A 16,576-nucleotide genomic window follows, 5' to 3' on the forward strand; every position below is an offset into this window, starting at 1 on the left:
ACCACCTACCCAGCACACCATAGCAAGATGATACTGACCATTTACAGACTGGTAGAACAAAAACAATGATCCTCAAATGCTGTGTTCATCAGATTATAGTTTTTCATAATTACGGTCCTAAAGAAATATCTTGTTTTTCCTTTTACAGGCCCTTGATGACGAAATGGCTCCAAAGATTTGTGGTGCCACAAATCCCCCATCCTCATTGATGAGCCTGAAGAGGTGAGTCTTCTTCTTTTTATTCGAATGTCAAATATCCTCTCTAGTAATGCGTTCCCAGGACTTTCTCTTTTATTGTCCTTTTTGTCTCTTTGTTTCATCTTCTACAGCTGACCACTGAGGAGCAGAAGTGCATCCATACAGCTGTCCTTTTTAAATCAGACCAGTCCAGAGCTCGGCCCACTCACACCAAGGTTGGAGAGGTAGAATTAAATCTCATGTACAACTTAGGTAAGAAGTTATTTGTGTAAAATGTTAAATCTACCAACCCTATTTCAATGTGTGTGTGTATGTGTGTGTGTGCAGTCGCCTGAGAGAACATGCTTTATGTGGACAATGTTGAGTAGAACATGCTTATGTGGACAATGAAATGGAAGGACATTGTCTAAACATGCTTGTTCAGCTTCAGTCCAGTATAACTATCTTAGTGTATGTGTATCAAACGGTGAACCCCACCCAAATATGACTTGGGAGGACCATAAAGTTTAGAGAGTCCTGTCACCAGAGGCATCGCTTTGGTTTTAAGAACACTTGGACTGCCTGCATTTGATCTGTATGTTGGTTTAACGTGAATGATACGGTGTTTAGGTACATCTAGTGGATGGCCACCCACTCAACAGCACTGGACGAAAATTCATGAGAAAAAGTAATTTAAAGAATCATAGCAAATCTAAGAACTATAAAGGACTAAAAGTCACTCCATGTAAAAGCTTACAGCCCCTATTCTAGAAGTGCGATCATTCTAGCAAGTGGGCTGGCAATTGATAAAAAGCGAAGAAATCAAATACTGTATTCAGCAGAGTATAGTTTTCATAGTCTACAGACTGTTAGTCATGTGGCCTGTTCAGTGGCTAGAGAACTGTTTCAGAGACTACATGTTTTCCACAAAACACTCAACAATACAGCCATGATATCTTTTCACAGAATACTACACAGGGAACATATTGTCTTCAAGATATTTATGATAATATATATATATTTTTTTTTTTCCTTTTACAGGCCCTTGATGACTAAATGGCTCCAAAGATTTGTGGTGCCACAAATCCCCCATCCACAATTGATGAGCCTGAAGAGGTATGTCTTCTTTTTTTTATTCAGATGTCAAATATCCTCTCTAGTAGTACGTTCCCAGGACTTTCTCTTTATTGTCCTTTTTGTCTCTTTGTTTCATCTTCTACAGCTGACCACTGAGAGCAAGTGCATCCATACAGCTGTCAGCCACCCAAATCAGACCAGTCCAGAGCTCGGCCCACCTTCGCCAAGGTTGGAGAGGTAAATTAAATCTCATGTACAACTTAGTGAAGTTATTTGTAGCAAAATGTTAAATCTACCAACCTATTTCAATGTGTGTGTGTGTGTGCAGTCGCCTGAGTAGAACATGCTTTATGTGGACAATGTTGAGTAGAACATGCTTTATGTGGACAATGAAATGGAAGGACATTGTCTAAACATGCTTGTTCAAGCTTCAGTCAGTATAATATCTTAGTGTATGTGTATCAAATGGTGAACCCCACCCAAATATGACTTGGGAGGACCATAAAGTTTAGAGGGTCCTGTCACCAGAGGCATCACTTTGGTTTTAAGAACACTTGGACTGCCTGCATTTGATCTGTATGTTGGTTTAACGTGAATGGTAAGTTGTTTGGTTACAGGTAATGGATAGGCACCCTATTAGTTATACTGGGCTACAACAAGTCAGCTCCTGGCACTGAGGCTAACCACAAATTCCCCATCTACAATTTAAAAATATGAAGAAGTTATATCTTCATATAGGATATGCTATAAATAAGCTGCGTATAACTAAGATACGCTATAAATAACAATAAAATACAATGCAATAAAATAGTAATAACATGTATGAGTCTGATGGCTGATGGTACAAAAGAGCCCCTAAGTGCTTTGAGGCATGCGGCTCACTGAGCCTGTGGCTACACATGCTCCTGAACTGCCTCAGTTCTACACACAGGAAGAGAGGGGTAGTCCTTTATAGTTTTCAGCGTCCCTCTCATCCGCTGTCTGTCACTGCCTCCACACTGTCCAAATCCATCCTTCCCACAGAGCTGGCATTCTCACCAGCTTGCCCAGTTTGATAGCACCACCAGTCCCGATACCACCTACCCAGCACACCATAGCAAAGATGATACTGACCATTACAGACTGGTAGAACAAAAACAATGAAGTCATCAAATGCTGTGTTCATCAGATTATAGTTTTCATAGTCCACGGTCTAAAATATCTTTTGTTTTTTTTTTTTACAGGCCCTTGATGACGAAATGGCTCCAAAGATTTGTGGTGCCACAAATCCCCATCCTCAATTGATGAGCCTGAAGAGGTATGTCTTCTTCTTTTTTATTCAGATGTCAAATATCCTCTCTAGTAGTACGTTCCCAGGACTTTCTCTTTATTGTCCTTTTTGTCTCTTTGTTTCATCTTCTACAGCTGACCACTGAGAGCAAGTGCATCCATACAGCTGTCAGCCACCCAAATCAGACCAGTCCAGAGCTCGGCCCACTCACCAAGGTTGGAGAGGTAAATTAAATCTCATGTACAACTTAGTGAAGTTATATGTGGCAAAATGTTAAATCTACCAACCTATTTCAATGTGTGTGTGTGTGTGTGTGTGTATGTGTGTGCAGTCGCCTGAGTAGAACATGCTTTATGTGGACAATGTTGAGTAGAACATGCTTTATGTGGACAATGAAATGGAAGGACATTGTCTAAACATGCTTTTTCAAGCTTCAGTCAGTATAATATCTTAGTGTATGTGTATCAAATGGTGAACCCCACCCAAATATGACTTGGGAGGACCATAAAGTTTAGAGGGTCCTGTCACCAGAGGCATCGCTTTGGTTTTTAAGAACACTTGGACTGCCTGCATTTGATCTGTATGTTGGTTTAATGTGAATGGTAAGTTGTTTGGTTACAGGTAATGGATAGGCACCCTATTAGTTATGTATGTATGTATGTATGTATGTATGTATGTATGTATGTATGTATGTATGTATGTATTTATGAAGTAAATTAAATATCACATTGGTATTGGATTTAAAGTTATTAGATATTGACATGTAAATATGAAATGTCTTTCTGTCCAAACTATGTGGCATAAATAAATACTACAATTACTTTTTTCGCCAACAGTGTCAAAAACACCGCCTGGTGTGCGCAACAGTATCCTCCTTGGACAAGTGTGTTAATTGTGTGGGACCCGTATCTTCCTTCAAGTGGCTTGGCTATCGATGCACAGGTTAGATATTTAGTGAATTAGTATAGAGTAGGGCTGCACAATTAATCAAATTTTAATCACGATCACGATTTTTGCTTCCCACGATCAAATTTGCGTGATTGTGTTATATTTAAAATGTGTCATTCCGTTCATAGAACAGTTTTAGCAAAAGCCAATCTAGCGCTCCATCAACGACTGGCTGATCACGTGTCTGTGTGAGCCAATCAGAGTTTTCCCTGCACCCACCAGCTCAATTTTTAGATGTAGACAGTCACAGAGGACAGAGTTATGTGCGGAAAATTCCACAACAGGTAGCAATCGGGCATCATAAGTCTGTCACGATGTTTACCAGTTTACCAGTAAATGCAACATTTTGTCCCATCTGTTTTTTTTTTTTTTACAACAGCAAGGACCATAGTGCTAGTTTGTTTCTTTTAGCTCACAGCTTTAGCGGCAGACTGTTGGCAGTCCGCTGTTGGAATCCTACAGTGAAATACATTCACACTACACCGTTAGCTGTCAGCATTTTAGCCGTGTTTAATCCAGTTACTACTGTGGCTAACAGTAGGCTAACGTTACCTGCCATGTAATGTGTTATTAGTGTTTACTAGCATGACATGCAGCAATATTTATTAACGGGTTTGAACATCAGAGCCCAAAGCAGACATGTAAAAATTGTAGAAAATTGCGTTGCCTGTATCTTTCACGGCAAACGTGCATGTGTGGAAAGCGGTTGCACAACAGCTGAAATGGCATACTCCTTCACAGTATCCTTCAATAAAGGAGGAATGTAGCACAATATGGATGTAAAAGCGGTTATAATTAGCCTATGTGACAATAAAATTTGTTTTGGTTAAAACAAATAATCGTGATAATTAATCGTGATCTCAATATTGATCAAAATAATCGTGATTATCGTTTTGGCCATAATCGTGCAGCCCTAGTATAGAGTGTACATGTGTTGTGCTCTAACCACTTAAATAGACCTACAGTGTTAACATTATTTTACTCAAAATGTGTTACAGTTTGTTCAGGGGTCTGGCATAAATCCTGCCTCAAGCAAATTACAGGAGATTACTTGCACAGCACAGCACAGGTGAGTATCTACTGAGTGAGTGTTGAACTTGAACTGTCTATAACATTCAATCACCCTGTAAAATAATATGCTTTCTCACCAATTCAGGCACAGCAGTCTTCTGAGGCTTCTGAGGATGAACGGATGTCAGATCAGGACAAAATTCCACATCCACAATTGGACGAAATATCATCTGATGATGCTGAGGACATGTCTGACAAGGAATACATACCTGACTCTGAGGATGATGAATATGATTCAGATGCCAGCATACACTTAATGTCAAGTAAGGCAAGAGCTGCACATATTCAAGTAAAAGCGGTAATACCTGATGTTGGAACATCTTATGGGTCAGACATAGGCACCCCAGTTGTGCCCAGTACATCACAATGTTGGCCACCCCTTAAAAATAAGATGATTCCCAATGCTGCTGACACATCTAATTCAGCGAATTCATCAAAGGAAAAGCCAGAGGAAGAAACTGTGACTCATGAACAAGAATTACCACATCTGATTATGAGTAAAAAGAATTACTGTTATGTTTGTGGTAAGCCACAAAGCAAAATTTCCGCCACTTGAAAACACACAAGACACATGCTGAAATTGTCCATGCATTTTCCCTTCCTGAGGACTCAAAAGAGCGCAAGATATTATTAGAAAAAATGAGGAATAAGGGAAATTTTAAACATAACACTGCAGTTTTGCAAGATGGAACAGGATCACTGAAAGTGAAGAGAAAGCCAAAAAGCTAAAACACTGGCAGGAAAGTTTATTCACTGTATGTATTGTCAAGGGATGTACATACGTAAGGAGCTTTGGAGACATGTCCGCAGATGCCCCTTTAAGCCAGAAAACGAAGATTTGGATGACCAACCTGGGAGAACCAAAGTACTGGGCTTGGCTGTAGCTCTGGAGTCTACATTCTGTCAGCAGATCTCAAGTGGAGTGTGGAAGCTCCTTAGTGTCATGAAACAAGATGAGGTGGCCTCAGTTGTGCGAAATGACCTCTCTATCATTCAGTTTGCCCAGTCACTCTACAACAAACATGGACAAGACCCTACAAAATATGAATACATTAGACAGAAGCTCCGTGAAGTGGGGCGTTTGTTGTTATGCCTGCGTGCAGAATTCTCAGTACATAACCTAGAGGAGGCTGTTAAACCTGCTAACTTCAGAGAGTTGTGCAAGCAGTAAAGAAAGTTTCAGGTTTTGATGAAGAAAAACACTTGTACCAGAAACCAAGCCTTGCGTTGAAACTGGGGCATACACTGCAGAAAATTGCTGACATTATTCATTGTAGGGCACTCATGGCAGAAGATGAAGAGTTGATCAGGTACACTGACACATTCAAGAAGTTGTACACCTCCAGGTGGTCTGAGTTGGTGTCTCACAGTGCCCTGAACACACTGAGCGATGCAAAATACAACAAACCATCAACATTGCCCTTCACTGAAGATGTTCAGATCCTTCATCAGTACCTTGAGAAATCTGCAGAAAGTGCCTTCTGCAGCTTGAAGGAAGAGGCCACCACTCAGAACTATGCTCAACTTGCAAAACTCACACTTGCACAAATCATTGTGTTCAATCGAAGGCGTGCTGGGGAAGTTTCAAAAATGCGCCTCAAAAGTTTTCATGAAAGGGACAACACAAAGCTCCATGAAGATGTTGCCATGGGGTTGTCTAAGACTGAACAGAAGCTCTGCAACTATTTCAGCCGAATTGAAATCCTGGGGAAAAGGGGCAGAAAGGTTGCAGTTCTGCTCACACCAAGGGTGGTGGATGCTTTGTCACTACTTGCCAGTAGAAGAACTGAATGTGGCGTTTGTGCCACAAATGTCTTCCTGTTTGCAAGACCAACGTCAATGAGCCACTACAGAGGACAGGACTGTTTGCGTGTTCATGCAAACCAGTGTGGAGCAAAGCACCCGGAGTACCTCAGGTCAACACAACTCAGGAAACATGTTGCCACACTCTCACAAGTCCTTAATTTAAAAAACAATGAACTTGATCAGGTTGCAGATTTCCTGGGTCACGACATCCGTGTTCACCGCGACTTCTACAGATTACCAGTTCCCACAACACAACTGGCTAAGATTTCCAAACTGCTTTTGTCAATGGAGAAAGGACACCTTTCCAGCATGCAGGGGAAGTCACTGGATGATATTGAAATTGAAGGTTTGTATAGAAATTAGCCCTTGTAGATATTATCTGAGTGTTTGTTTTTCCTTGATATGTTAATTTATAAACCTCTAGACTTGGCGTAGTCAACATCCTTTTCAAGAAAAAAAAATCACCTTTCATGTCCAAATATGAGTTGAGGACTAATATTCAGAAATATAAGCATAAAAATACAGTATGGCTGGACAGTAATTCAAACTTATGTTTGTGGAGGTGCAGTCGAATTACGTTAAATATTAACATAATATCATATTGTGTAATCATTTGTACATGGATTGTTCTATCTTATGTGCTCATGGACCACATTAAACATAAACACAGGTATAATAGCTCAAAACTACTCAAGTAAAAATAGTTACTTTGCAAAAAGTGGCAAGTACAAAACCACAGGCCTACTATCTTTTCCCTAGGTCTTTTTTATTTGATGTGGCTATTTCAACCACGTATGTCCAGCTATTTATGTGAGTTTTACTAATGCCATTTTCCAGATGAGATTGCGTTAAGTGACGCTGAAGATAGTGGGAGCGATTCTGATAACGGCAACACAGAAGTCACAGCATCAGAGTTTGGAACTGTGGAGCCTGTGGTTTTGACTCTACAACCACAGAGCAAGACCATGACATTGGAGGCTTTGGTATGTTAACTCACTTCACAGTCACTGCTGATAAAATGTATTTTTCCTGGGACAAAGGTAACTTTTGTTAAATTTTGTGTTCAACAGGATCAGTGTCCTTTGTGTCGTCCACAGTAAATGAGAGTGTACCTCCCTCTGAAGGTAAGATTCAGATTCAAGAGGTTTATTGTCACAACACAGTGGTTTATACCATACAATTCTTACTTTACCCAACTCCCTTAACAGAACAGTTCAATAATAAGACAAATGCACAACACAAATAGAATAAAATATAAAATTTAAATATAACTTCCAGTGTACAATAAACCTAAGTTGGAATTAAAAAAAAAAAAAGAAACCTGAGTTGAATAAGGTGCTCTGTGCCACACAGTTACAATTAAGGTGCCGATAGTCATTCAGACAAGTCACAGTGTCCTTTGTGACGGACACGATGGTGGTGGACTTGAAGCTGGTGGGGACCGAGTGGTGACACAGTGACACAGAGTGGTGTGTCCAGTATGCCCTTGTTGGCCATAGTCCCTCCCTTTCAGCTGGTGTTGAGGGCTTCGAAGTGAGCGGTTTGTTTTCTGTTTGCAGTTTGTGATGTGTTGCAGACCTTGCCACATGCTCCCGGGATCAGCAGTGGTGTAATATCCCTCCAGCTTCAGTCTGTATTGTCTATTGGCCTGTTTGATTGATCTCGCGAGGTCATATCTGGCCTTTTTCTAGTCCTCCGTGTCACCCGAGACACATGCAGCAGAGCGCACATAGCATGGACCACACTTCAGTTAATCCAGGGTTTGTCGTTGGGGTAGGTCTTGCAACGTTTAGTGGGGATAATTTTCTGCAAATGTAGCCAGTTACAGCTGCAGCATATTCCTTTAGGTCCACAGTACAGTCCCCTCTCAGAGCAGGAGTTTTAAACCCACCACGGTCTGTACTGTTAAAGCAGTCCTGAAGCACTAGTTCAGATCCTTCATTCGTTTGAGGAGTTGCCTGTAGGCTGGGTAGAGGAACACTGAGATGTGGACTGATAGTCCAAAGTGCAGGTGAGGCACAGCCTTGTAGGCGTTCTTCACGTTGCTGTACACTTGGTCAAGAGTATTCTACCCCTCAAAGGAAAGCTCATCTGTTGATGGTACTTTGGTAGGGACGCTCCCTGAGGTTGTAGTAGTTAAAATCACCAGCCACGATGAAGGACAGCATCTGGGTGTGCAGTCTCCAGCTTGCTGATGAGGTCCTGTAGCATCCCCATCGAGCAGAGGCACAGCGCTGAACTCGCTTGGGAGATAAAGATAAAGAGAAGGGCCTGCACTTTAGCATTAAAAGTTCAATGTCCGATGAACCGTGCTTTTCAACAATCTGAACATTCCCACACCATCAGTTGTTAATGTACACATGCCGCCTCCCTGGTCTTCTTGAGTTTGGCGTGCTGTCAGAGAGCCAGATCTCAGTGAGAATAAGAGCACAACATTCCCTTATCTCACGCTGAGTTGTAGTCCTAGTTCTCAGCTTATTTGTCAAGAGAACGGACATTAGCTAGTATGGTCCTGTAGCTCAGCCTAGCATGTAGCCCACCTCTCTTGCCTCGTCCCCGTTGGGCGCACCGGTGTTGCTGTGTCCTGCCGGCTGGAGTTGGCTTGGTTCAGGCGTGGGAGAAAGTTAAAGTTCAAGAGGCAGTGTTGTAAGCTTGTGTTGAACATTGCCAATGTCCAGAAGTTCTTCCCTGCTGTATCTTACTGTCACACACAAGCTGTGTGTGTAAGATGCACAATAACAAAATAAACAAAGTTACATCAGTGTCAGGAGAGCGAAGGCATGGGCACCATGGTGAATTGTGAAGCACCTTAATGTGCTTTGAATAAGATACATCCTTTTTAGGCCAGGTATGAAAGGAAGAAAGACCTAAATAAAAAGTCATACCATTTTAAAAAGAATAAAATTAAGTATAATTTATAATTAAATAATAATAAAAATAATAACTATTACATAAATTACTTTGCAGTGTATTCTACACATGCCACAAAACTGCACCATCCACAGTTGGATTCCATCTAAGGCCGGTTACACACTGGGCGCCACGTCCGAGCGGCGTGTCAGCCGCGTGGCGTGTCCGTTTATATTTCAGCTCCCATGGTAACAGGTTAGAGCTTACACACTGCCTGCGTGAGGCGCGCGTCTCAGGCGCGGCTCGAGACGCGTCTGAGATGTGTGCATGCTAGAAATAGAACCAACGCCTATTTTTTTTCGCGCGCGATCACGCGAAGCGTGTTGGAAGCGTTTCCAGGCAAAATAGAATAGGAAAAGATGTTTATATGTCATTTAGACACAAATCCATATTAACAAATGACATGTTGATGTTTGAAAGCCTCTAGGTTTTGATATAAATGCAGATAGGCCTAGGCCTATATGAATGTAAAATGTTTTTAATCAATTTTCTAGTATTGCACCTGTCAATACTAAGCGAAATATTCTGTAGCCTATTTTGCCTTCAATATTGCCGGCGTTGTCTTTGCTTTAATCAAATCAGTATCAATATTTATGTTTAACATGGTATTTCATTTTATCAATGGGGTCAGACACCTTCCTGGTGGGGAAAGACAGACAAAATCCACGCAGCTGACATGCAACAGAAACGCCCGCTCACGCCACGCCTGCAGTGTGTAACCGGCCTAAGGATATTTATGCACATCTCTGTGATGTTTCCTGTCTGAAGTTTTCAACTATCAAAATGCAAGAGTAATCTTAAAGAAAGGGATATAAATAAATAGCCCTAAATTTAATTGTACTGCATTTGTACAAAACATCTTGTCTGCAAGGGAGCAAATACACTTAATTTATAATCAGAAAATGTATAGTGAATTTGAGATAAAAGTAAAGTTACCTCCTTCTCTTCATATGTTCTCTTGATGCCCATGAGTATGTTCTATTAATTCTCTTTTTGGCAAATTGGTTAAAAGACTCAAAATTAATGAGTCACAAAATCTGGAAGACTAAGAGGTTAAAAAGTAGTATTAGGCTGATTGTTACGTACTTTATGTGTTAGGTTTCAATATCAAGACTAAACTTTCAGACCAAGTTCCTACACTATTTAGCTAACCCTATGAAATCAGATTTATACTGAGAATCAGACCTTAAACCCCTAGTCTTTGTTTCATTTAAAATACGGTGTGTTGTACAATGCCAAAATAACTTAAGACATGTTACTAATTGTAGTATTACTAACTGTACTTAAATTAATTCATATATCAAAAGGTTTAGCCACTTAAACCGATGAACAGCAAAGACATTCTAAAAATGTTTTAATGCTGATGACTTTAATACACGCCATATTGTCCACACTCTAATGTGGGCTAGTAAAGTTGGTGAAATCACATCAAGTGAGCAGTTAACTGATATCCAAAGTGAATTATTAAGAAAAAACACATTTTGTTTGTGATATATCTTTTTCTTGTTTGCCTATCTTCCAGGGAATTATGCTGATAAAGAACATGGATCCAGAAGAGTGGCAAAGAAAGTGTGGTCTAAGGCTGAGGTCGCTGCAGTAATGCGACACTTCAAAGATCATATAAGCAGGGGAAACTGGCCACCAAAACTGAATGCAGTCACTGCAAACTGGTGGAAGATCCCGTGTTGGCACAAAGAACAGTGCAAAATATAAGGGACTTTGTTAGAAATAGAGGAATAACTGCAAAGAGGCAGTCACAAAAGAAAAGATTTAAAAACACTGACAGTTGTGGTAGTGTTTTTCTGTATGTGTTAATGTTTTAAAAGTGTGGCTCTTGTGTTACAAGTTATCAGCCTGTTATAGGTTGTAATAATGCCATTTAAAGGTTCAGTACAAAAATATAAGGTTGAATTATACAAAGAGGCCATCATAACAACAAACTGTAAACCAGCACTTATTTTATTTATTTTTACATCTTATTAATTTATTTTTGTTATGATCAACCATGGGTCTTTTGAAGTTGGGTAAGAATGAGATTTGAGCAAAAAGCTAAAATCAGTTATTGTCATGACACTTGTGTTGTGTGACAATCTATTGTTAAGCTGTTACAGGCTCCTATCTGGCTGTTAGTCAGTGTCACCAATTAACAATGGTGATATTTGAGTTGTACAATAAAATAATAATTAAGTCCCATTAACGCTTGGTGGTGTCAGGTTAATGTGTATTTATGTTAATGAGGCCAAGTTATTTAAGTGACGTCATTGTCCCTTTAAAGTCCCAATAATGTTTGTTTGGACCTTATAAATCACATATTTTTCAAAAGGAGAACTGTCTCTATAAACCACAATAGTTTTAAGGTGGTGTGTATCACGCTCTGAAGGGTGTATCTGAAGTCTAAAGTGACCTGAATTTTTTTAAATTTTTTTTGAGTGTTTTAATCTAACTCCCATAGCTCTAGGACCTCAGGAAAGGGTAGTCCATCTAAACCACCACCGGGCCTGTTTGGAGAAAAAGTCCGGCTAATCCACATAGACCCGTGTGTGTGTGTGTGTGTGTGTGTGTGTGTTGTTTTTGCCTGTGAAAATCTCTGTGTGTGCGTCTCGAGTTTACCTCCTTCCGGAGGAGGTGGGGTGCCACATACTCTGACACCGCGTACATGTCTGTGCTGGCTTGATGTCAATCAACTTGTGCCTCGCCTTTTTTCTCTTGCAGAGTACGGCAGTGCAGGTGAGAGGTCCAGGAGGGCGAAAAAAAGAAACATCGGTAGATACACATGATCAATAATCAATAACAGCCATTAATAATAGCAATAAGATGAATACACTCACCTGATCAGACCCTTCCCTAGGCACTGCTTCCATTGCTGCACCCCTCACTCGCTCCGAAAGTGACAAAACTCGCCTGCAACAAAATTTAGACTTGTATGATTACATCTGGTATTTATAGAGCTCATATATTTTGCATAGACAACAAGTTTAACCGGACCAAGAGAATAAGCCTCATACTCTATGTCTTTTATAGCAGGCCTTAGTCACTTGCATGTATTCCTTATCCCCCACCCAGAATCCTTTTCAGTTTGCTTCCACCACATATGCTTTATTGACCCTTTTCTTTTGCACCCCCAAAACCCTGCCCCCCCTCCCCTTCCCTCCCTGTTGTACGGGCTTACTGTTTTATACTCAAGCTGGTCATCTGTCAATAATGTTCTCCCCCCGCTGACTAAACCACCCCCCCCCCTGTGGGATCCGCGGCCTCCCTCTTGCTTCCAGACAAGGCAGGCTTCGGGAACAACTTCACCACGGGGGACAACAAGTCCGTGGCCCAGACTATGGAGGCAGTGGTGGTGGGATGCATGTTCAAGTCTCTCATCACCCGCTGCGCCTCGACCACACACGAGCTGCACAGCCCAGAGAACCTGGTGAGTGGTGTGCAAAATCCATCTGCCTCTCTCTGATTTCATTTCTGATTTTGTGGCTCTCCCTTGACTCAGTCTGTGCTCCACATATCACTTGTGCTCCTACTAGAATCAGACACTCATATTTCCTTTTGCAGGATGTTGCGGTTGAATTATCAGTGGCTCATTTTGTACTGAGCCTAAAGACGAACAATCACTTATGCCGCCTTTGTTAATTGTGCCTTGTCATACGTGATGAATTGGACATGCGGGGTACTTCATCTCACTGTGTGAATAAAGACAATAACTTTATTTTAATTAATTGGAAATGATATCAACCGAGTCCTACATTAACGGATCTTGAGCAGGCAACATACTGTGTATTTGCTTGGCAGTCCTACCTTTCACAAAGTCATAATAACTTGCCTTTTGTGTCTCACATGATGGCTGCTGGGTGTTTCTTCAAAGACCTTATGTTTTGCACTCAAGGCCAAGGCAAGCTCATTTGTACAGCATCCTTTAAAGGTCCCATGGTATGAAAATTTCACTTTATGAGGTTTTTTAACATTAATATGAGTTCCCCCAGCCTGCCTATGGTCCCCCAGTGGCTAGAAATGGTGATAGGTGTAAACCGAGCCTTGGGTATCCTAATCTGCCTTTGAGAAAATGAAAGCTCAGATGGGCCGATCTGGAATCTTCTCCTTATGAGGTCATAAGGAGCAAGGTTACCCCTTTCTCTGCTTTGCCCGCCCAGAAAATTTGGCCCACCCATGAGAGAGAGAGAGAGACATCATGGCTTTCAAATGAGCAAAGTGGCAGTTGGTCAAGGCCACACCCCCACCCTCCACCTAGTCCCCCTCTCTCTCCTCCTCAATAGCTACAGACACAGAAATGGCACATCCTAAGGAAAGCTCATTGTGGGACTGACTCTAGTGGCTGTAATTCTGCACCAAGGCTGAATTTCGGAAAGAGACTTCAGATACAGTATTAGTGGACCACTAAGGTCTATATAAAAGCATCCAAAGAGCACCATGTCATGGGACCTTTAAACACAGAGGCAAGTCAAAGTGCTTTACACAACTATGTTTAAAAACGCAATGAAGAGGAGAATTAACTACAAAATAAGAGATGTGCAGATGTGCAGTTTCAGACCAGTCATAGTGCAACAATAATACATTTAATCAAGGCAATAAAACAGCAGTATTGAAGTCTTGATTTTGATTTAACGCTTAGCTGCATAAAACCTACAGTCTTCCATAAGTGATGCAAAAGTTATAATCATGTTTTTGTTAATCACACATATACCCTATCTTCATATTTTTTTATATTTAAGTCTATGTGGATCTCTCCGCTAAGAGCACTGCGGTACCATGACCACTCGTGGTGCTGAGAAAGCCTCGAGGCTGGCATGACTGGTGTACGTTGGCGGGAGATGACACACTTTTCAAGGCAGGCTTTATTATGGCACAGGATCAGAGGCCACCCACTCACAAGCTGGAGCTGTTGTCTTGACAAACTCGAGTGTGCTCACATATATCATCCATTTATGACATGCAAACACACAATGTTTGATGCTGACTGTACAGTAATATCAGCCTGATTATAACTACTAGCAGTCCATTTTTAGGGGCAGAGCAGCGAAGCTGCGTCGACCCTATTGTTATTGCCAGTATTATTATTCTTCTTCCAAAGAAATCCATGTTCCCATGCACAAAAACTCACCAAACTTTGCACACAAGTCCTGTCCTGTGCCAAACTTAATCAGCCCGATTTGTATGCTAATAGTCCTGATAGTGGCGCTACAGCAGCCATCTAAATAAAAAAATCATAACAAATTAACTGTACATGCTACCACGTCACTAACTTACGTCAAACTGTAGCCCCAATAGAGCAGAAGCGTACCCCTGCTTTTACCAAGTAGCAATTTTGAGTCCATCACTCTACTTTTTTTTTAAACTGCTAAACTTCTTAAACTCTTCTCCCACAGGATAGCGCTACAAGCAACCAGAGCGGAGCTAGTTGATGGATTAAACTTTTGCCGTATCCGGTCGGCAAAACTCCGAACACAGCTTCCTTTTTTAAGAATGACTTCAGTGCCGTTCTTGTTCTTTTCTCAAAGAAAAGCTGAACTCCAAGTCTTCCAGAGTCCAAAGACGATTCGAAAGACCGCTGTTCACCAGCAGCAGCAGCCACTTTCTTTGTTTTCAAGGAACAGAGAATTCCGAAAGCCCGCCCACCGACTCCATACACGATGTGATTGGCCTGACTAGAGTTTGGTTTTTCCAGCTCACAAGCCAACGGAGTGTTGCTACACTGACCCTGGCTGCAAATTACATTTGCTGCCGCTAGGGTGGGTCTAGATTTCTAGGCTATGTCACTGTAGATTTAGTGAGCGCAATTTCATATTTTATCTCAAAAAGTGAATTTTAATGCAAAATAGAGCATCTTTAAACATCACTGTCACTGTCATATTGTGAAAATAAATTACTATGTCGTCTAAACAAAGTACACAAATTCTCAGAATTTTCTAATGATAAATTAATTTTTGAAATTGACATTTTCAAGCAGTCCTGCCCGTTGTCTAATAAATGTTAAGTCAGTTTCGTCATCACCCAGATAACAGCTCCCTGAGATCAGCACCTGCCTCACGGCATCAAAGGTTCTGACTTGAGCCCCTGGTGTTGCAAGAGGATCATACTATATCTAATCAGGCATTGTGCCGTGGACAGCTGCCCTGCATGTTTGATATGTGTCCCTGCATTAACACACCTGATTCAAAGTAACAATCATTCCAGTTTTTTTCAAGTAAAGTCATGTTTAATAAATTACAGGCATCTATATATTGTTCTAGCGATTCGTGCATTTTGACAGTTTAAAATTCTGCATTTTCATGCACTCCTGCACATTGTCTATTTAAGGTCAATACGCTGGTTTAGTTTATCCCCAGTCAAAAGCTCACTGAGCTCTGCTCCTGCCTTCAGAACCAAAGGTTGTGAATTCAAGCCCCAAGTGTTACAAGGGGATCTTACCAAATCAGGCGTTGTGCTGTTGCCACATTCCCTGCATGTTCTAGATGTGTCTCTGCATTAACACACCTGTCTGAAATGACCGGCTCATTAGTTTGTGTTCCAGGTTAGCATGCCACTGTCTACTCTGGCATCATGCTGTGGGGCTAGGAGACCTATAATCAGAGATATTCAATTTTAGAAGATCCTTGGGCATAGTCAACGTGATGAGCAGGAATTTCTCTGTTTGGCACGTATGCTGACAGAACCCTTGTGTATTTGCAATTTTTCTCCTCTTCTCCCTTTACCGCTTTATCCTTTTATCCTTTTTTTTTTTTCCTCAAAATGCTCGGCTCCGACCATTGCTGCAAAGCAGCTATAATCTTATAATCTCCCCCACACTTTCTCGTTCACACACCATTCCACTCACACATCCCTCTCTCTCTCACTTGTGTGCCAACCTCATCTTTCCCAGGGTCTGTACTGTGACATCCGCCAGCTGGTGCAGTTCATTAAGGAGGCCCATGGAAATGTGTTCCGCAGGGTGGCCCTGAGCGCGCTCCTGGACAGCGCCGAAAAGGTCGCCACCACCAAGAAACCTGAAGAGAAGGAAGAGGCCAAACAGCCTGGACCCAAGAGGTACTGGCCAATCAGTGGCAAGAAATGGTCTTAATGATATAATAATATTTTCAAATGAAATCTTAACTCGACTAATGCAATGATCATTTGTCGATTACTGTTGAAATGTCCTTGAGCTGAGAGCTTAAAATATTTCTCTTCCAATCACGGTGATTTGTTGCGTAAGGTTTTACTTCCCCCTTTTCTATTCTTTTCTTTTCTCATCACTGCTGGCTGTTTTTGATTTTGTTTAGTTTTTTTTTCCGTCCTGTCTGCATCTGTTCTTCTTGCTTGAGTGAC

The 16,576-nt window shown here is 41.3% G+C and overlaps 1 protein-coding gene and 1 long non-coding RNA gene across 2 annotated transcripts in view; both read left to right on the plus strand.

The window, feature by feature from the left end:
• unc80 (unc-80 homolog (C. elegans)) overlaps positions 1-16,576 on the plus strand; it is an 81,200-nt gene that overhangs the window by 34,416 nt on the left and 30,208 nt on the right. Inside the window, exon 17 of the mRNA XM_028571421.1 lies at positions 16,134-16,297. Coding sequence (XP_028427222.1) covers positions 16,134-16,297 — 164 coding nt within the window. The remainder of the gene's footprint in view (positions 1-16,133; positions 16,298-16,576) is intronic.
• LOC114550665 (uncharacterized) lies at positions 7,286-10,884 on the plus strand. Its single transcript, XR_003691721.1, has 3 exons — positions 7,286-7,332; positions 7,420-7,473; positions 10,782-10,884. It is a non-coding gene; the product is annotated as an uncharacterized LOC114550665 (long non-coding RNA).

This window comes from Perca flavescens, chromosome 24, assembly GCF_004354835.1.
Source record: "Perca flavescens isolate YP-PL-M2 chromosome 24, PFLA_1.0, whole genome shotgun sequence".
Classification (NCBI taxonomy): domain Eukaryota; kingdom Metazoa; phylum Chordata; class Actinopteri; order Perciformes; family Percidae; genus Perca; species Perca flavescens.